The sequence below is a fragment of the Epargyreus clarus genome, unplaced genomic scaffold (genome assembly GCF_041222505.1).
Source record: "Epargyreus clarus isolate Ecla_fem2 unplaced genomic scaffold, WU_Ecla_fem_2.2 ptg000026l, whole genome shotgun sequence".
Lineage (NCBI taxonomy): Eukaryota > Metazoa > Arthropoda > Insecta > Lepidoptera > Hesperiidae > Epargyreus > Epargyreus clarus.
The window spans coordinates 12,183,598-12,206,946 of record NW_027332233.1 but is presented as its reverse complement, the minus strand read 5'-3'; the positions used below and the strand labels follow the sequence as shown (position 1 = coordinate 12,206,946).

At 37.8% G+C, this 23,349-nt stretch overlaps 1 protein-coding gene across 1 annotated transcript; it reads right to left on the bottom strand.

Annotated features, from left to right (window-relative positions):
- Positions 1–9,084: 9,084 nt before the first annotated feature.
- LOC140753078 (uncharacterized) lies at positions 9,085–9,537 on the bottom strand. The gene is made up of 2 exons (XM_073087455.1): positions 9,328–9,537; positions 9,085–9,204 (listed from the first exon to the last, which is right to left on the bottom strand). The coding sequence occupies exons 1-2, from the start codon at positions 9,535–9,537 to the stop codon at positions 9,085–9,087; spliced, it is 330 nt and encodes a 109-aa protein (XP_072943556.1).
- Positions 9,538–23,349: the final 13,812 nt, after the last annotated feature.

Below are 23,349 nucleotides of genomic sequence, written 5' to 3'. Positions count from 1 at the left end.
CCTTATAAGGACATAAGTACCCAATTTATACGCTATTAAAAATAAGTACGACATCCAATCATCAGAAAATTATCTAATTTCAATATGTGTCCTGGATTCGTTCTTATATACTTATGTATGGTTGGTACATATATAAGTTCTAACCTCTTAAAATTAAAGCGTTAAGAGCATGGAAAATGTGTTTATACTAAAACGAAATTGTCAAAGTAATTAGAGCATATTTTGTTCTACAAACGTGTTTGTGTACTGTCACAATTTGACGCCAAAAATTTAGGTCGTATTTTATTTATAAGAAAAGAAAAATACATTTAAAGAGATACAGCGTTTCGTCGACATTTTTATTTCACGAGAATTTTCAAGATTCGCTTTTCGGAGTGCCATCGTTAAACGTGTATAAATCTTAATTTATTGCAGTAGAATTCTCTCGCAACTTACATCGTGCTTTAAGCTCGAATGTAAAGACTGTTTCGAAACTGATGACAGCGGACGGAATAACTTAATTCCGATGGAGAGCACTTATAAAGAATGGGACTTGAAAGACAAGCGCGATTGTCACGGCTCTCTTCAGATGCGAGTCGCCGTGAATATTTTTTTACATAATGGAAGCAGCTTAGAGTAGGTAAAGAAGTACGAGGATAAGGTACATCTCATCGTGGCACCTTACAAGAGACATACTAACTTAATCCTCACAAGTGGTATACTACCAGCCTATTTGTCACCAGCCTGTTATAAGACTCTGATCTTGTTGGAGCTGATTGCTATGGCTAGAAGCTATTATTTGGTATTATTAAATGATGGAGTACATTATTGTTTTCAACTTTCATTTCAACAGCGCCGAGGTATACATATGTGTCGGAAATGAGTCTGCCTGTGTGGGTGTATCACCAACATCAACTGCGGTAACCACTCGCGTGGCACACTAGTGATCCAGGTTCACTTCTAGATTAGACAGATATCTAAAACAAGATATATTTGGACGGTAGATGGTCGTGCATTTGTCACTATGTGCCCACGGCATTAACACAGATAATCCTAAAATGGGCTGTCATTGCAGAATACAAATCAGTAAAATAATAAGGCAGCGCTCGTTAAGCCGTTGTAGTTGGAGATACAATAAAATAAATACACGAGGAATGAACTTCGAATTACCGGGAACCTTGTTCAGCTTAAAATAATTAAGATTCTTTGTCCAGGCGCCAGCAGTTTGACTTAGCGCATGAAGTTTCTGCAGTTTCGGTTTTCGTGACAAGTCATTTTTAGCATCAAGTAGGGATGGCGATTCTTTCCGCAAAAGACTGAATCGATTCGAATCGATGTGTAATAAATCACAAAAAAATCGAGGCTCAAAGAATCGATTCTCCAAAAATAGATCTTCGATCTTTTTCAGCTAAAAATGGCGAAGATAGCGAAAAAAAAGGTCGTCAGTCCTGACGAGTAACAAGCACTGAAATTTCTACAACACATTTAAACAACTCTGAAAACATCGCCTTTTTTTGATTGATTGATTTGATTTTGATTTTCTAGGATGAAAGATCGATTCATTACTGGAGATCGATTAAAATAATTGATTTTTTAAGGGTACGTTTTCTATTTTAACATAAGCTTTTGTTCTCGACTTGCATATAAGACGAATAAGAATGAAGAATGGAAAAAACAACCATAATTTCAAGTGACCTTTAAGTTAATCTCTGGTTTACTTTTGATGACCTTAACATGTGGTGATGATTAAGACCTTTGAAGGCTGACCTTTGGTTCTATATAGTTTTAAAAGGTCAAATTCTGGTTCTATTTGTGAGATTTCAATCAAAGTAATGACATTATTAAATTCGGACAGTGATATTTTAAATCAAATAAGATTGATTAAATTCTATTTTGTGTTTTTGGCTTTTTTGCAGGCGGGTTTAAATAGTACTACATATGAAAACACTTCTCTCAATATCGTCATTGCTCAAGTCCTTCCTATCCCAGATACGACAACAGTTCGACTGGCTTCGATGTTATTTCTGAAGGCTAGTTTGAAATCTTTAAAATAAGTAATTATGTTTGTTTCCTGTAACAAACTCTTTTAAACAAAAGCAGCGCCAAATGCAAAAATATTTTTTGAGAAAAAACAACTTTAAAGACATAATCCAGAGGAATGACGTAGGTTACAGCATTACATGACGCTGTGAAAGATTGCAATTCAGATTTCAGGTACCGTTTTCTTACTATCATAGCAAAATAAAAAAACAAAAATATATTTTTCTTTGTTCTGCATTATTTTAAAAAGTTTGTTAGCGGCGACATTTCGTCACGTTTCTATTTTACGTCGAGGGGGCGAGTAATTCCGCAGGGGCGAGCAGAGGGCGCTCGAGGCGGCTCGAGTGGCCGCAGCGAACTGTGTTTGTTGCAGGTTTTTTAATTTTATACATTTTTAGCCCACCCCAAATTAGTACCTATTCTAAAATGTTTACGTGTTTTCCGCGCACGTTTTTGTATGCAACCCTTAAATGTCTGATGGTGTGGTTAAATGCAAATTATTTGGTTTATAAAATAATTCATATATTTTTTTAACATGTAGTATTTATTACTAATTGCAATAAAACAGAATGTCCTTAAACTATTTTAATTAAAATGCTTGCCATCAAATTTTTATAACGTTGATTAACTGTGTAGAGCATACATTACATCTGATTGTAAATGAACACTGTTATCCAAAAAAAATTGTAGTCAATCTCAGATCGGAGTCCTATCGTCGGTAAGGTTAAAATAATTAAAAATATATATAGTCAGTAAGTCTTTACTTCTGTATGACAATTTTTGCCTATCACAGATTACTAAACTGAGGAAGCTTAGAGTTATATTGATCGAAATAATGTAATACACACATATACGATATTGAATCTATTCGAAGTAAATTTACCTAAATGCAAATGATATGTCGGTTTTGAGCGTAGCGCACTATAACAGTTACAATCTTCATTAGAAAAGCAATTTATCTTTTTCAAGTATCTTCATGTGCAGTGATCCTTATAATGTAGAATTAATTAGTATTTTTCATATACAGTGGCAATTGGATTTACTATTTTTCAGTAGCGATGTAGCGTACACTAAACACGAACCGATAATTGTAAAATTGTAGAAGTTTAATCGGTGGCGATAATGAAAAACATGTAAATTATATAAGCACTTCGGTGCATTTGTTGCAGCCATTCCAACAAGCAATTATCGACAATATAAAACGGATAGCAATATTATAGTCCGGACTTCGAGCAATTTTATTCTTGTAATTTTACTAAAAAGTAAGGCAAAAAGTGTAGCAAAAAAGTATAATTTCATAAGTAAGTGACTCGGCTCTTATGGCACGGAGCGGTAAAACTTTATGTCGGTTTAAAATTGTATTGAAAACTTTTACATAAAAAGTTAGAATGATGTCAATCCTGGACGGAGTTGGGAAGGTTCTAGATTTTATTCAGGTGTTAAATATAGGGTGTAACTTTTATTAGAGAAATATTAATAAAATTGTGCTAATAACGGAAATATTATGTTTCTTTAGGACGAAGTAATCCTTGGATTACCAAAGAAGTGTTAATTACTACTCGTATGTTTTAATTTTTCTTTAGTCTTACAAATTGTTTATTAAATTTTACGGTTAATCATAGTTAAGATGTAAACGTAGTTATCGAATATCACAGATATTTCCCGATTTTTTTAAATATATACAATTTTTGCCAACGAGAGATCGAAGTTTGATAATTTCCATGCAAGTGATGTTTTAAGTTAGAAATCACCATATTTATTCTCATGTTAAAAATGTTTATGTTAATAATACACGTCTAAGAATAAGATCGCAAAACGATACCGTATATATCTTTTCTACAATAAAAAACGTTTCTTTTATTTTACAACGATTCTAATACACATTTCTTTTTAATTGAGCCCGCGTCGAGACGAGCTTTGAGCTTTATTCTCGTAAACATAGAGTTAAAAAGCAGGTAAACCACAAAATCTCGGTTTGGCCTGTTGACTTCTCGTCTCGAGGCACCGTCCGAGTTGTTATAATAACACGTGGTGTGTAGAGCGATGTTCCAATTGCTCTACATAAAGAATACAAGACGTACAACAAATTGTTACAAATGATATGTGTTTTAGGCGTTTTAGTGAAAAAAAAAAACCAAATCATTTAAATGAAGAAAATTTTGAGAAAGAGTTTTAAATATCTTTTATATTTTTTTAATTTAAACCTTTGACAACAATTGTAATAATTTTGGGGACATTTTATAAGTATTTATTAAATAAAATTAAAGATAATTTATACAACCATCCATTGAACGAGTATACAGTGACGCGGAAGAATTAAAATTTAGTTGAATAACTTGACACATTTCGTTTCGTACGTCATCAGCGATTGGTGCTATCAAGTGGTACCATATTGCCGGTGCTGAAGTCGGCAAGTGTCTTGATAAGTCAATTCATAATGTAGCGGTGTCGGCCTAAAAACGTGCTATCACAAAGAGTATCACGAGGGCGGGGGCGGTGCGAGGTCACGCCGCGGAGAGCACTTTGCTTTGTTCAACTGGCAACAATGCCTACTACACCGAGGAACCACTCGGGCCTACTTGTATCGGTTGCAAGCGATGTTTCGCTCCGGATTAGGGGCGAGTCGTAATTATACGATATTTATACTCCCTCACCACTTGTGTAGCGTAAAGACGTCGTGTAGCATTTTTCGATTCCAATAAAAAGTTACAACCGCGTCAAAATGTAAAAATGTTGGTCAAGAACTAATTTAAGAATTGATAGAGGTGTATATATACTAATAAGCATGTAATCCACGTCGTAAGGTAAGATGGTAAGTGGCTGTCGCCGACGGACAACTGCATTCAGTCTCAAATACGATTGGAGACATAACTTGTAAATAACATTCAATTGAAATGCTTGATATTTTAAGTAATATGGTATTATTTCTCTCTCACCAATCTCAATCACAAAATAGATTAACTATTTTTGTAACCTACAGTTACAAAAATAGTTGTACGAAATCCCATATTTATTTTTACAATTCACTTTAAGGAGGGTACAATTTTTATTGTACAACTTCGTAAAATACTTACACCTTCAAAAACGTCCAAATTTATTTTTTTACCCCAAATCTACGGACAAATCCCTTAAGTGGCTACACGGACGTCGGGACACCGTTATGATACTATAATTCGATGCCGGTATAATTTTTTGGCAAAGAAAATTAATGTGAGCCGAACGCTCGCCAAATTGCGTAGATTATCTCCAATTGGTGTGTGCCGCTGGCGACGGACAAACGTATTACGATTGATGTTTGGCCAGCCTCTCGGAACTACCTGTTATTTTATACGTTTTCTATGTGATTCCTTCTGCTACGTCTTATTATATTTGGTACAAAACATTAAACTCATTTAACGGTAAGCGATCACAAGATAGTCGTATATGAAATAAATTTCAAATGGAAAATTCGATCACGAGTTTACCTTATGTGTTTGTTTGTGGAACGACAGAGCTTTGTTTTAAAGAATTATATAAAACCTGGTGCATTTAAGGTGTGTAAGAAATAGGTGTGATATTTTGTATGATATGTAAAATAGATGGATAGAAAATTATACTTTATGACGTTTCATGGAATAATTTCACAAGCTTTTCTGAATAATTCGCAGACATATCGTTTTCTTAAGACGGTTTCCTACACTTTAAAGTAAAAACATGTAACAATGTATTTCTAATACATAAATATCTGAAAAATAAGACTTCAAAAATATTACTAAGATTTTCCCCTTCATACAACTTACACACTACCAATATTATCCAATATTCCTAGTTAACATGGCGTCGTGACCGGAACACACGGTGGGGTGATTCAATTTGGTTTCCGTACAAATCTCATTTCCCGTATATGTAAATGAGGTACATATGAAATGTAATTGCTTAGCCGAAGGTGATGATGGCTCCTTAGGGCGCGTTTATGGAGAAATAAGGTTATATGTTACGAGCGTACAGCCTGCTAATCTGAAATCAGCTTGTTATGTAGACGTAGTAACTATATAGTAACTATATAGGTTTTGAAGGTGGTAGAACCCATTTTGGTTCGACTCCGGCGGCACCACCGCAACACCTATTTCTACCTAATAACAGTAGTGTTAAGCGCTGCTGTGTTCCGGTTTGAAGGGTGTGGTAAGGGAGACAGACTTTTCCGAGGCGTTCCAGCTTAGTCCTCAGGGGTAGCGGCGCATCTGTGCCCGACCTCAGGTAGGAATATCCAATCCTATCTGAGATTGATTACAGATGTCCATGGGCGGCAGTAGCCACTTACCATGGACTTACTTACATGGTGGACTGCATGCTCGTCTGCTACTCTTATATTATAAAAAAAAATATATAGACTGTTAATACGTAATAATTGACTTGCATAAGCATATACTGCAAACGTATTATAAAGAAATTGTAAATTTCTAAAGATTATTGTACTGATGTAATAGTACGTTGCTACTGCCGCCGTCATGGACATCTGTAATCAACCTTAGATAGGATTAGATATTCCTACCTGAGGTTGGTCATAGATGCGCCCCTTCCCCTGGGGACTAAGCTGGAATGCCTCGGAAAAATATGTCCCATCAAAGAAGAACGCAGCAGCGCTTAACACTGCAGTTAAAATCAGGCGGAAATAGGTGTGTAGGGAAAACCTTCAAAAGGTACTCGATGCCGTGAGAGCGACATGCGTGAGCGGGATTATATGGGATTCTTATCTCTCTCCAAAGGATCGCAACCGGAGTCCTCTTAGCGCGTTGCCCCGTCGGGCTCCGCCCAGGTGTGCTTGACGCTCGCCACTTCTTCTGGTGTGCACGACGGTATGCGACCACATATACCGCCGTCCTTCCCGGGGTCGTTTGCCGGGCGCTTCGAGCTCCCACTCTTGCCGCCCGCGACCCTAGAAGCTCCTTTTAGTCACCTCTTAAGACAGGCAGGGGATACCATAGCCCTATTCTTGTCCTGGAACTACAGGGACAACATTCAGTTATGCCTAGCGAGTACGACTTTCTTAGGCCATATTAATATTAATGACAAAATAGACTGATATACGTATACGAGAATAAAGTTGCGATTACAATGGTTAAAATTGTCACTATAACGCAATGATATAACATACAAACCCGGTTTGCTCCGTACTCCGACTAAGTGCCGCGGTTTGTTCTTTGTAGTGCGGAACTGGCCGGAGAGCTCCGCCGCGTCCACTGGAATTTGTCGCTGAGTTGAGCCACAAAACCGCAAGGCTGCGCATGCAATTTCTACTAAATGTCACCCTTTTCTTGTAGGGTTAATCTACATTTTACTTCACTTCTTAGTTTTGTGAAGTCTACCGATTTGTACTTGGCCAGCGCGGTGGACTACAGCCACTTTAACCATTCTGAGAGAATATCGGTGTCCAACAGTGCAAAGTTTAACTAGAAATAAATACAACGAAGTAAATATAGCCAACTTTGTATTTATAAGCGCAGCCATACATAAGATCTATTAGACTCATGTAATGATTAGAGTTTGTGTAGCGCGCACAAGTTGATTAGGTTATTTTGTTAATTTATACAAAAAAAAAACCATTAAGATGATAAAGCTTCGGATCAAGCGGTTAAAATTGTCACTATAACGCAATGATATAACATACAAACGCGGTTTGCTCTGTACTCAGACTAAGTGCCGCGGTTTGTTCTTTGTAGTGCGGAACTGGCCGGAGAACTCCGCCGCGTCCACTGGAATTTGTCGCTGAGTTGAGCCACAAAACCGCAGGGCCGCTGTGCATGCTATTTCTACTAAATGTCACCTTTTTCTTGTAAAGGATAATCTGCATTTTAGCGAATGCAACCGTAGTGTGAAGTGATAAATAATATTAATTTAATATCGTAACAAAGACCTAACCAACGTAAATTACTTCACTGTAAAATTTTTTTTTCATTGAAAATATTTCGTAGTCAGCGAAATATCATTTAATTAATACTTAAGAAATAAAATTGCTTAGTCACAAGTATATTTTTATTTATATCTAAGGTAAGATATATCACAATTGAAGAAACATGTTAGAATAGTTTAATACGGTGATACGATAGATCTTAAAGTTCGTAGTCCAACTAAGTGTACGTCGCGGTGTGTTCTTTGTAGTGCGGAACTAACCAGAGAACTGAACCGCAAGTCCGCTGGAATTTGTCGCGGCGAGTTGAGCCACAAAACCGCAGGGGTCGCACTATATGTGTGCCTACTTACTGTTAGTTGTACCTTGTTAAGGTAACTTGTATATATATCCATAAGTAGATATAAATAAAGTTTGAAAGAAGAAAGTAATGTTTACTTATAAATGTGTGTTTGAAGGTGGTTGAACCCTTTGTGGTTCGACTCCGGCGGCACTACCGCCACACCTGTTTCTGCCTCATAACATCAGTTTTAGGGCTGCTGTGTTGTAGTTTGAAGGGTGTGGTAGGGGATACATACTTATCCGTGACGTTTCAGCTTAGTCCTCAGGGGTAGCGGTGCATCTGTGATCGACCTCAGGTAGGTATATACCTCCTCGTATCCTTTTTTTTTTGTTTACGAGGGGGAAACCATCAAAAGGTACCCAACGACGTGCGAGCGACGCCGGGTTATGTGGGACTTTTACCGCATTAAAACCCCCCCGGTAGCCGTCAGCGCTTGGCGGAGAACTCCGGGATCTCCGAACACAACCGGAGTCCTCCGAGCGCGATGCCCCTATCGGGCTCTGCCCTTGGGGGAGCAAATTACGCTCCTCCCGCACACCTGGTGTTTACGACGGTATGCGGCCACACACACCGCCGTCCTTCCCGGGGTTGCTTGTTGGACGGTTGGAGCTCCCACTCTTGCCGCCCGCAATACCGGAAGCCCCCTTTTAGTCGCCTTTTACGACAGGGGATACCGTAGCCCTATTCTAGTCCCGGGATTACAGGGACACCGCGCCTGGGGGCGTTATCTACGCCTTCGGCGCCTCCTTCTCCGCGCGGGATCGGCGCCCTCTCTGGCCCTTTCGGCGTCCTTTTTTGCGAGCATAACGTGGTCGCAGAATGCGACCACGTTATCTTACGCTTCATCTGAACGGACCATCGTTGCAACCACATTCTCCGGGGAGAGGTCCGGCCCTATGTGCTGCACCAGGATCTGCCGCTCGGCCTGCCACGCTGGGCACTCCTCGAGCGTGTGCTGCGCAAAATCCTGGGCATGTCCACAATGGTGGCACTGCGCTGAGGCCTCCCTGCTTTTTCTGTGCAGGTACTCACCGAAGCAGCCATGTCCGGTGAGCATCTGTGTCAGCCGGTAGGTGACGCGTTTCTTCCCTTGTAGCCAGGCTCGGAAGCTGGGCAGGATCGCACTGACCACGCGTTGGCGTGCGCCCCGTGGCTCCTGCAGCCTATCACGCCAGCGTCTTAGGGCGCGCCGGCTGGCTCTCGTCCGGAGTACTTCGACCGTCCCATCGTTAGGAGGATGGCCCCTCTGGCGGAGGCCGCGGATCTCAAAAAAGATCTCTGCGGTCATATCCGCCAGACCTCCTAATATCCTATCCTATCCTATCTGTGTTTGATTACAGATGTCCATGGGCGGCAGTAGCCATTTTACATCAGGTGAACTGCATGCTCGTCTGCTGCTCCTATATTTAAAAAAAAATAAGGTGCTAGAACAGTTTGTGCTTCGTCTGTAGACGTACTATGGCCGCTCTTTATACGCCTAAAACAGTAGTATGAAGCTCTGGCATATTTTAGTTTGAAGTGAGATAAGGGCTCTCCCTTATATCATACTTGAAATTCATATATCTCTATATGACAGAGATTCGAGAAATTTAAATTTAATCCCTCAGGATTATTTCAGGTAGACGAGCAAGAAATCTGTAGCCGAATTCAGGTAGGACTCCTATCCTTTTGGGGACAATTATCCATAGTCAATATTGGCCACCCACTATCATTTAATTCGTTTGTTTATTCCATTATATGAAAACTTACACTTGGCTACTGTTATAGCCTTTTTTACTTTTTCAATCATTCCCAGTAATAGGCTAATAGTTTTGGGCTGTTAAAATAAAATTAAAAATATACAAAATCATACACAAACGAAATTACATAAACAAATTTAAAGCGGGCTTCCAAAATATGTTTTATCCAACTCGTTTTAATCGTGTTTGTTCAAAATATTGTGGTTATGATTTATCATACAGTGCATAATACCAACAAAGGCTAAGCTGCGGTTAATTCTTTGTATAAAACTAACCGACAGATCAGTTCCCCACAGATCCGCTTAACGCGTGCCACAAACCCACAGTTGCTTCATATTTTTATGTAGTTAAGAATAATGCTTGCTTTATTTCTTTTAACAATGTTTATTATAAGCATTTTTTGATCTTTAAACGTAATATGTTAGTTGTTGGGTTGTGTGAGTAGTTTTCAGGTTAGACAGAATTCAGATTTGGTGACTTCATTACATTTTAGGCAGCAGTAATTAGTCGCATCCATGCCGTACGGTGTGATGAGGCGAACATATTTTTAAATAAGATTCTTGTAGTCATTGAACATGAAATCCATTAGAGATTAGATTGTAAAATGTCCATTCAATTATAAAATATCATTGTTGCCATATAGGACAGAGGTTTTAGTTTAAGTAGTCCATACGTGAGACGGGCCCTGTAGTGGGCAGACGTCGTCGAGACCGCGGACGAATGCATAGCGTACCCGCCGTCCCGACCAAGGGCGTACAGTGGAAAAAAAAGTCTATATGTATATTTGTCACATGTTGCCATGAAGATAAGATTTTTTTATAATTTTAGAGTAGCAGACGAGCATGCAGTCCACCTGATGGTAAATGGCTACTGCGGCCCATGGGCATCTGTAATTAAACACAGATAGGATTACATATTCCTACCTAAGGTCGGCCACAGATGCGCTACCCCTGAGGATTAAGCTGGAACGCCTCGGAAAAGTATGTCTCCCTTACCACACCCTTCAAAACGGAACACAGCAGCGCCTAACACTGCTGTTACTAGGCAGAAATACGAGATGTGTGGCGGTGGTGCCGCCGGACTGCAACCACAAAGGGTTCTACCACCTTCTAGATGCCATTAAGATGGTCGCCTTATATGTAAGGCAGCCGGCATTCACTCCCTTGCACCGAAATGCAAAATTTCTTCACGATAGAAAAAATATGCAGTTGCAGCCATATTGTCACATACGGTTATATCATATTGGTTCTATCATCTTTCAAAATTCAAAACATTTGCATGAAGCTTAATATAATCAAGATTCTCAACCGTAGCATTGCATGCGCATCAAATAGAACTTCCGTCTTCATAGGCTTTGGTTGTTTATTTTTATTTTATTTTATTTATCATTGGGTTACACGAACAAAGTGAACACTTATACATTGTCTAAACATATCACATTGAACTTAAATCTAAGTGTCACCTCAATTACAGGTGTAAACTACATTCTGAAAGCAACTACGTACTAAACATTAAATAAAATGATCGACAATTGGTTGTGAACAATATTGGTCAATTGTTATGAGAAGTTTGGTACTTCAAAAAAACAATCATCTTGTGTAATTGAGCAATAACAATGAATCAGCTTTGTTGTCCGTAATATGTAAAAAATAATCAGTTCATAAAATGTCTATCAATTAATTTATCAATCAGCTCACTTTTTATAAAAATCGTATCTGTTTGTCGTTGAGCACTTTGTCTTTAAGGATTAACTTTAGAAGCGACTGAAGCGAATTTGATTTTTTTTTATATATATATATAGAGTTTTGCGTGACAAGACAGGTATTATGCCGTCTATAGGTACACAGAAAGAACTGGGAGGGGTAGCTCATATTACGTAAAAAGAGTATCGTCACAGATTCACAAAACCACCGTGAGAGCTGTAGCGCAGCTCTAAATTCGTTCCACAAACCGCATTTGCCGCTTTATGTGGTGCCAGTTGTGTAATCTACTTAGTTCTTTCCTTGTTAAGGTCTAGCTCGTGTTGTTTTAAGTGTAACTGAGAATCCGAAAGCACTTAACCGCTAACCAAACTTGTTATGGATATTTCGGGAAACGTTATTATTTTGTTGATATTTGCATTCAGTTAAGGTTTGTTAATACTATCTATTTTAAAATGATTTTTATTTATATGTTTTTTGTTATACTTCACCTTCCTACGTAGTAAAAGTAATCTTAAGTGGTTACAGCCGTTTAGGCACGTGTACAATCAACCCCAAATATGATTGGATCCCAAATTTAAGACAACCTTAGCTACCCCTTATAGACTAAGTTGGAAGGCCTCGTCTCGTTGAAGTGGCAATAGTGTTATTATAAAGCAATATATAGGTATACGCATATATTTACGTGTGTAGGTTCTGAGAAAATGATAATTATATAAAAAAGAGGATAAAATCCAACTTCAAGTTTAACAATGATAAATATAAGCTCAAAGTGAGACAGATACAATTATATATTACACACATTTCGCCCACATCTCTTGTCTGTCGCTGTTACATATACTTGTACATACATATCGTGTTCTAGTAATAATGTGCTGCGAAAAAATGTTTCTGTCTTTCTCGTGCGATACTCGTAGGTACATACATACATCTTAGTGGGACATAGACCCGCTATAGTGTTTACAACTACATTTTCTTTCACAGAATTGTTCGCGTGTCCTAAAATCTCAGTGTATTTTCTCCTTTATTCCGTTACAATTTCCAACGTGGAGACGAATCAGAGGAAGCTTTCCAATGAGTGCAATTCTTTGTTCCGTTTAAAACTATTGTTTGATATTTGAAAGAGGGGAAAAGGGCGTCCTATTGAACCATGAATCAATGGGGCGGATCTCGATTTAGAAGATCCATTTGAAGTGGAATAATTTTCTTTTGGAAATCACTGGAAGCAAAAACGCACTTGTTCATATATTTGCATAGAACGTGCAGAGGCGAGCGTTTAAGTAGAAAGTCCGGCTAAATGCCGGAATGCAGGAGTGCTTTTTGCTTTGTTACACAACAGTAACTATAGTATGAAAGGAAATGATTTTCCATTTCTCTTACTCCGAGGTCGCACAATGACGCATTTTGTCGTAAGCTGCAGTTATACTGAATCATTTTTTGAATAATTGGCTTACTAGTAAAATTTTATTTCAGCTACCGTTTTGATTAAAAAAATAAGTACATGAATGTAAATATTGTCACAATAATATTCAAAATGTGTCAAAATTAATGAATAAACATTAAAGGTATGCTCAACCTCATAAAGAGACCTGAGTTAAAGCAAGGGCAGCAAATTCTGCGTAAAATTACCCAATAGGCACGACTTCTCTATAGGCACAGTCACAATGTATAAATATTCAACTTCTTTCTACTCATTGTTTTGAGTATTGGTTTCTTTATAATCGCACCCAAATCTAGGAATACGTCCACTCCTACAACATTCTCCAATGCTCATTGCAGACAGGTGCCAACCTTCATATTATTTCTAACATATTTCTGATTTAGCAGTCTAGTAAGTTTGCAAAACTTCTCCATCTATTTTCAGTACATTTATGATACTTATCGTCCAGACCTAAGTAATCTAGATCATCTATCTTATTGATAGTCGGACCAGAAATTTTTCTTTGCGGGTCAGTAGAAGCAACGTGCGTGTTCGAAATAAATTAATTACACTTTAACGGTTAGGGAAAATGCGAAGAAAAAGTTCTCCACAATGGTCTAAATGTTTACAAATGAGGAAAGAAGTATTTATTGTACCGCCATCGGCTATTACTTACGATGAGCGTGAACTTAAATATTTAAGAATAAGAATTCATTCGATAAAATAACAAAGGTATTGTAAAATATTAGATGGGGACGTAAAGTTTTAGTTGGCTCTAGCAGGTACTTGTAATAGACGCGAGTGGAAAGTAGTAAAGTTTGAAGGTGTCCACTTAACATCAAGTGACCTGGACGTACTTTTGCTACATCTACTACCTATAATAATATTAGAAAATAAAGTTATTATAACTTATTAAAAACAAACAAATTAGTATATAGTAGGTACTTCTGCTTTACAATGACTTTATATTATGTGTGGGCAGCAATGATCACTCACTGTAAGGTGGATTGCATTCAAATTTCCTACTTCAGTCTTATAAACCATTGGCAAAATCTAGATCTTATTACAGGTGTACTTAAGTATTACGGCCTTTTTTATCCTAAAACGAAACTCATGTATGTTGTTTTAAAACTAGCTATTTTTGTGTCGTACAAGCAAAGAACTTTGCTTTTTAACATTGAAACAAAACGGAGTTCTATCAGATGAAACATAACAATAAGGGAGCGGATTATGATTGTCCATTAAAAATAATGCCACAAGAAATGTGCGGGAGTGGACATCGTACAATTGTGTCCAGGTACCTCCATTACCACTCACGTTACTTTCAATGCAGTGAACGTAAGAAATAGAGGACTTCACACAAAAAGAACTCAAAGTGCTTTATTCTTACCGATTGTACCGAGTGCGGTTTAATTGCATGGTAGAACTTTACAGTGCCACACTTTTATTTGTATTGGATGAATTTAGATTCGATTCCTTTGCAGCGCCGCGCCGCCCGAGAAATACGAGTAATATAGAAATCGATGCAATTTCCTCCGTCGCAACTATTGAAACTTTTTATGGCAACAATTTTAAACTCCGATACTTAATTCGAAGTTGCTTATGTATCGCATCGTGTTTTTAAATGAATCCACTGTACGCTGGGAACATTGTTAGCGGAGCGTCTGAGTTGGAAGTTGTTTAAAGTGGCAATTGTTTTGGTCCAGCGTTTGTAGGTTTCAGAAGAAAAGAGCGTGGGTTTGTTTCCGCTGCCTCTTCCGCCGCCGCTCCCGTCCGCAACGCTCACACTCACCTATGCCCTCTAGAGACAATAGCGAGCCAATAAAACTTTTATCGCCCGCTATGATTTTGGAAACATTTTGCGAGATGACTTCTATAAAAATCACGTTTTATTTAGACAGTTTCGACGAATTCTTGCACTTTATTGACGTCCAAGCTAAGCTTTACTACGTTAGCGTTAAGGAATTTTCCTTGAGCCCTCCGTTCTCTCCCTCTTTGACGATTATTCGAATACTTTTTGCTCCGAAGACAAAGGAATTGAACAGTAAATATTACACTGGAAACATAATTTATTCTTCAGCTTTATAGATGTTCAAATTCAGTCGTTTGTGGGAGTTTATTTCGTTTTGCAAATGTTAATCTCGAACTGTTAAGGATATGCTGGCCTAAAATGGAAAATATCTTTAAGTTAGTTGAACCACAGTGATTCAACTTCAACGGTACTACAGCCACATTATGTTTGCATTAGTGCTTGAAGAGCTTCATTCTGGTTCATACGTGGTAAGCCAAACCTAAATGTGCGACATCTTACTCCTCAAGTTTAACACCATAACAGATGGCACTGTTAGTGTGGTTGGAATAGAAGGCTTATTAAAAGCAATCTGCCTAATGAATACACCAAATCTGATTGCGCAAACAAGAAAAAATGCGACTTTGTCTCTCACTTCCATATCTATCAAATACGAAATTAAATGAAACGTTAAAGGACGCTCCAGAATACTTCATATTGTAGTTCATTTGAAAAAGATAGACGATCTTGTCTACGAAATGAACTTTTTCTCCACAAAGAAAACATTTTACCTGTTTATATTTTGGCCGTTGGAGGAGGAACAGTAGTGGTTAGGGGTAGGGGTAGGGGTTGAGATAAGAATCAAATAGATGTTGTTTCGCTGCATAGAGCTCTGTCGCGTGGAGCATATGCACGTGGCGACAAATGGTGTCAACATCTTGACACTTGCCGCTGAGAAATTGTGATTCAAGTGCAGATTACATACATAAGACATGTGGAGTATACCTACCGTTATATAGAAACCACCAAGTTATCCTATCTAACGTGTGAATAAGCGGAATACGCCCTTTAATAAAATTGTATTTACCTATGGAGACTATGGACCTATCATAAAAAAAATAATGAAGATTTATATTTTCTTAGTGAAACTTTTATTGGTCAATTGCTCTAAATCTTATATTTTCAATTAAAGAGGCGATTTTTATTGATCAGTTAGAGATTAACCAGTAGATCCATAGAAATTATAAAAACTTATTTTCTTAATTTTCAAATATTGAAACTTCAATTCTTTTCCCGGTTTCACAACGTACTCAAAGGGCCTAAACATCAGATCTATTTGTAATTATTTATTATTAACATAAACAAATTAACTTTATAGTTAAGTTAACCATGGCATGCGATTACAATAACCATGGCATGCGATTTATTTGCCACCGAGAGCGGTTCATTTCGATGCTATTGTTACCTAATTAACTGAAACGTTCAATTTTATTTTAACTCGATACGAAATACATTTTAATATGCATGGTTCCGCAAACACCGTCCGTGGTATTTCATCGGCGCAACACATTTCTACCATGAATCTGAGCAAAATATTTTAATGGCCTTAATTCGTGTGGACGCGTTGCAATAAAAATATGTAACAGAATTTATTTAATTTAAGGTCAAAATACATTTTAAACCTTTATGAAAAAGCACATGAAAATGCGCGCCAAAGTGCTCGTAACAACATAAAATATTTCTGGTAATATTGCGGTTACCTGCGACAAGCAGTTGTGGGGTATTTCCAAAGAGATTTTTGTAAATAATTGCTTTTGTATTGTAGTCCCGCTTTAAATGTGTGCGTGTGCCGGCGTTGAGAGAGCCGTAACGTAGTTTTGTTTCAAAAAATTGTAATGGAGTGGACAGTGTCGTTTCGTTTTTAACGAACTATTGTGTGGGGTTTGCGTGTATTTTTTATGCGCGAACGTTTAAAGATTCAAGACTATTGGATCGCGGTACACGTTTCACCTGAAGTATGTTTTGGGTGACGTAACAGTCATGAAATGTATTTTGGCAGAGCGATAAGGAAATGACAAAGAAAACAAACTACAGTCCGCTTCGGCCGAAAATTTGTGAGGGAGGAAACGGGCCAAGGCGCGGGAGAAGATAGCGGATGTCAAAGTTATTGGAACGATGTCAGAGATCGCTCGGAGCGGATATCTATCTACCTTTGCACTGTTTCCTCGCTCTTAGGTAGCTGCCAGTAAAATTATTATTACAGCGACAGCATAGTAGCCAAGACGGTGCGTTTTGTAAAATTATTTACTATGTATTTGATGCTAGCAATCCAGTCGATACTGTGCCAGACTATGCTGCATAAAATATGCATGTTTTAAATCACACTATCATCATATTATATTGGTATTTTAACAACGTTGTTACTTACTGGAATGAAGGGAAAATTGCCAATTACTGGTACGAATGGACTAATTTGTACTCCGCATAGGATGTTAAACTGTTCGAAGGTCCACGACAACGTCTTTGAGGTACTCGACGAGGTTATTATGACTAGATAGCACACTTTGAACCTTATTGAAGGCCTTATAGGCCGTTTGAAAAAATCTGGCACGGATTGCTTACTAACCAGTCGAATAATCTTCTTTGGAGCATCGTAATATTCTGCAGGCTCTTAGTAGTTGTAGGAAGAGAGTAGGTTTCCTAACAAAATGTATTGTAATTAAGAATTCTAAAGTAGTTGTATTCAGGTAGCGGGGAGCACGGATGCGATTGACGCATTTGTCTTCGTAGCCGAACAATTTCTATGGGCGACCCATTTAATTTAACGGACAATGTACAGTGCAGAGCGATTTGTCAAGGGAATGAATTTCAACAAAGGGCTTATTCATTTGAATGGCAACTTGTTGTACGACCGTTTTAATTTCATAAGTCGTTTATCATAATCAAGGGTGGGAGGGGGTGGGGGTGTCCACAACCCGTGTCACTGTCTCCGCGATTGCGCTGACGGAGACGTTACATACCCTCGGACAATGCGGATATTTTGTACCCCGGTTTAATGCGTTCGTATGCCCACTTCATGTCAAGGGACCCTTCGGTAAAACCGCAGATTATTATGTTGTATAAGTAATATATGGCATAAATTTCAGTTTGGTTATAACTCTGTTGATTGATTTACTTTTATAAAAAGTAACGTAACACAATAAAGCGTTAAGTATTTATGGAAATATATGTTTTACTAATTTAAATCCCCAGCGTGAGCCCGTCTCGAACTTTATCTATTTTTAGTTTTTTTTTATAGTATAGGAGTAGCAGACAAGCATGCAGTCCACCTGATGGTAAGTGGCTACAACCGTCCATGGACATCTGTAATCAACCCCAGATGGGATTAGATATTCCTACCTGAGGTCAGCCACAGATACGCCGCTACCCCTGATGTCTAAGCTGGAACGCCTCGGAAAAGTATGTCTCCCTGAGGGAGACATACTGAATGAGAGAGGTGAGACCACACTCTTCAAAACGGAACACAGCAGCGCCTAACACTGCTGTTATTAGGCAGAAATAGGTGTAGCGGTGGTGCCGCCGGAGTCGAACCACAAAGGGTTCTACCACCTTCCACCTTAGTATTAATTTTATTTATTTATAATAAAGTGTAAATAATTTCAAGATTTTTCTTGGTCCATTAAATTTTATACTTTTCATTCGACATTTACGTAATGAATCCATTTACCACCACGTATACGGCAATATAGAAAACTCAAAACTTAATTTCCAGTAAAACATTTTAATATCTTTTTTGTCTTTTACCTCTTACAAATAAACAAAAAACAATATAGAACGAATTTCTCTTTACACTTATCAGAATTTCATAAACAGCTTCAGTTGTTTTCCGGAATTATCCTTTTGAGTCAATTAGCCGCTGTGCTTTAAGCTAGTTCGGTGTGTTTGGTTTAACGAAAGCTTGCGTTAAGCTCGTTTTGTTCAGCACTAACGTTTCAAAGTACGCATTGTAAGTACCTAACATTATTGTTCGATTGTTGCGAAAATCTAAGAGGGAAAATAGGAATAATTACGTTAGATATTATATGGAAATTTGCTCCTATAAATATAAAAATATAAATGAAATGAAATAATTAATTTCTTATTTATGTTATTACAGCGTAATTTTTGAAGGTGATAGAACCCTTTGTGGTTTGACTCCGGCGGCACCACCACCACACCTATTACTGCCTCATAAAAGCAGTGTTAAACGTTGCTGTGTTTTGGTTTGAAGAGTGTGGTAAGGGAGACATGCTTTTCAGATGCGTTCCAGCTCAGTTCTCAAGGGTAGCGGCGCAACATTGTCCGTCCTCAGGGAGGAATATCTAATCCTATCTGGCTGGCTGCAGTAGCCACTTACCATCAGGTGGACTGCACGCTCGTCTGCTACTCCTATATTACATTAAAAAAAAATAACTTATTTATTTTTAAAAGAAATGTAAAATGAATTTTAATTTTATAACCGCTTACTAAAAACTTTTAATTTTTCGCGTATGCAGGTACCGAAATATTTTTCATTTCAAAGACATTTTCAAAGCTATGTCAATATGAAAAACAATATCGCTGACTTTTTTCCGCAAATAGATGCGTGATTTTTTCTACGATTTTAATGTTCGGAGCCATTTTTTCAAACGTACTCAGTGTGTACGGCAAATATTGCTTTCAGCAAATAAGTTTGAATATGCCTTTCAGCTTTGTACCGAATGAGCTTTACCGTGCCTACAACGCATTTTACATATACATGTAGAGTGGATCGAGTTCGATTAATTATTGCACTGGAATTTTTATTTTTACAAGAAAGTGTAATTATAATTTTGTGCAAAAATAAACAGAACACTTATGACTTTCTCTTTTTTACACTTAATTATATATATTGTAAATTAGAAGTCATTTGTATACATTTTTAGCTGTAATTCTTTTCTTGTTATTTAGTTACAAATTATTATCAAAGTTGTTCTAACATAATAAAAATAACAGAACACTTAAAAATATATAACGTTTCAATATGACTTAATTTTGTCCAAAAAATAGGTAGGACCATAATTTATAGGAAAACAAATATGGCCCTATCTGAAGGACTTCAATTACGATCGGTAATGTTATTTCTATGTCAGTGTCAAATTTTTCAAATACATATGCTAAAAATCGGTAAAAGAATAAACGGACTAAATATATGAAACAGCTTAACATTATCAAATAACATGTTACTGCGATAATAACAACACTGTAAAACAAAGTATATAAAAAGCCTTTATTAGTGCAAAAGTTATATACTCGTTACATTACTCCAAGTTTCAAGTCCCAGCATTCAGAATCTATGTTAGCGTATAGCTCTACTACGGGATAAATTCGAGCAGCTCGTCGGTTGCTAATAAGCCGGCACCGGCCTATATTTCTAATCCAATATGCTCGATTCGGTTAGACGTGCAATCTTCGACCGTATTGCATTGGCTATGACCCTCCCTATAATAGAACGGACTGGCTGACGCTGACTAACTGCCCATGTACCAGTTTCAATATGTTACAGGAGCAATTCTGTTTTAGAATATAAATTAACCGAGTTTAAATCAAGCTCCTGGACGTTTGAATGCCTTTTAGAAGCACTTGCAAGAGCTAGGTAACATTAGGTCTTAACGATAGTTATCGGTAAACTTCTACCTGTAGTTTCGGGACTAGTATAGGGCTACGGTATCCCCTGCCTGTCGTAAGAGGCGACTAAAAGGGGGCTTCCGGGGTTGCGGGCGGCAAGGGTGGGAGCTTGAACCGTCCAGCAAGCGACCCCGGGAAGGAAGGCGGTATGTGTATGGGTCGCATACCGTCGCAAACACCAGATGGTGTGGGAGGAGCGAAAACTGCTCCCCAGGGCAGAGCCCGATCGGGGTATCGCGCTTGGAGGACTCCGGTTGTGTCCGTCGGAGATCCCGAAGTTCTCCAGCAAGAGTTGAGGACGGCCAGTGGGGGGTTTTAATGCGGTAAAAATCCCACATAACCCAGCATCGCGTCCACGTCGTCAAGTACCTTTTAAAGGTTTCCACCTCGTAAAGAAAAAAAAAGTTATCGTTAAACTATAACGTCTCAGTTCTATTAATTAAAAAAAAAACCGGTCCTAAGATTCGATTACTGCGGCATTTTATCGTTTTACTTCATAGTTCGCGTGACGAGAAAGTATCGACACGAGAAGTGTGAACAGAAACTATTGAGAATTCTTATAAGTTCCAACGTTCTAGGAAATCTTGATAAATTGTGTTCTCTCACTAGTCGTTTATTTAAAAATATTGAAAATATAAGAAAATCAGTTTTGCGGACACTATCTTAGTAAAAGTGGTAGAGAACGCTGTTTGGTGGACACCGGATGAACCACCCTAGTCTACCTATTTCTTTTTGATGGCAACATTGATTACTATTGCTGTGCTCTGCTTTGAAGAGTGTGGTCATGCCCATTGGATTAGCAATGATCCGACCAAGTTTTTGGAGTTCTCAATACTCTTTAAGTTCATTACAGATGTGCATGACTAAGACTAACACTTATGTATACTTAACAAATTGACTTGTTCTTCTACTATTTCCATGTCATGAAAAATCAAGTAATATCTTGACAGATACCCTAATTTTGATAATGTCGTCAGATATCCAGAGAGCAAAGGAATTAGACATTAGATTAGAACATTTTTTTCGGCAAAACCAGCCCTTTGTTTAAAGATATTGTATAAGTACCTTTCTCGTATAGACGCTACGCCAGCGTATAATAACGATCGTGTGGGGACCGACCCTAAACGCGGCCCTACTTGATAATTCTATTCCGCGAATGCCGCTCGCTGTCAACATGGCGATTTGCATTCGCTATTGCCTAATGATTGGTCGGCATCGAACTTTAATATTGTGGATGAAATGCGCATTTTATATTCACGTAAGTAGACGGACATGAAGGCTGAAATCATTTCACCGTTAGTGGAATTGATAGGACAATAAATTTATAAAATGCAATTTGTTGCAATTTTAAAATCGATTTGGAGTATCAATTTATAATGTTTGTGGCCTTTCGTGCAGTTCTATTTCTCGATATACATTAATAAAAAATGAGATTTGAGTTTTGTGCATGCATATCACAAAAACGACAGAATAAAATGTTATTCTTATCATGTAGTTATATATTATTTTTATCTGTGTTTGACTAGATAGGAATGCTATCCTATTTTTATTTACAGTATTTCCATGGGTGATCGTGACAAAAATTTCGTTTGTTGCTTCCATTACCCAAAAAAATGTATTATACAGTTTCACTGAGAAACAGTAGTCCTATTGAAAAGCTCACTCGGACCGAATAGAAGATCTCCTGTCCTAATCCATAAAAATACCTTAGATGGAAGGTGTGGAATGTGCGTACCCGAAAAGGATCCATGAAGGGATTGAAGCTCGAACGTTTATAAGTAACACGTACGACATTCATCCAAATTGAGTTCATAGTCTGAGAGGAAGAGAATTCCCAAAATGTTTTATATAAAACTTTATTAGGTACTTAAAGTAGTGGGATTTTTTCTTTAAGTGAGTCGCGGTCGATATTCAATAGTTCGGCGTCAACCAATTTCATACGAATACTTTTGATTTTCAACATTAGTTTACAAATCAGAAGCTCTATTCCTTCGCAAGCGGCACGCAATCCATTATTTCTTGCAGACGTCCCGGCGATCGAAATCTAAATAATAAAGATCGCGAGCCATCCCCTCCGTGGGGTAGGCTTAGTACGAAATTGGAGTAATAAAAGAGGAATGCCTGCGAAAGTTTCGCAATAAAGCCAACGAGTATCGACTGTTAAGAAGTAAAGAGTTCTCGAGTATAATGGCCCATGTACATAAGTCGTGGTTATTTATACTAGTTTAAACTTTGTAGTGATTCCACTCTGTGCCGCCTACGACTCAGAAAAATTGGCGCAATAAAACTCTTTTATTTATTCAGACGCTTACGCTTAGTGTTTTTGCGTATTGGACGTTTTTTGAATAAAATAGTAAGTAAAACTCGAGATGGTTGGGTCTTGAGTAGTTTTTGAAATAGTTGTACTTATTTTTATCTCTTACGATGTATATTGAAGGCCGTTACTTTTTCTTATCCAAGAAATACAAGTAGTGTATAACTTATTTTATTTTTAAGATTGAAGTAACGATGGAGCATACAGTCTACTTGAAGGCAAGTGGTTAAAGTCGCTCATGAACATTAGTAACCTACTCAATAATTATAGAATGCCTATTTAGGCGTGGCGGTGGTACCACTTCGGTTAAACCTTACTTTCTTTTATTGTTTAACAGGATGCCATTTTAAGACCTTTTTACATAGCATTGCTTTAATAAGCGAAAGTAATAAAAAGTAAAGTATGTACACGCCCTTGTTTGTCCAACATCTAATTCAAGATCTAATCTTCAGA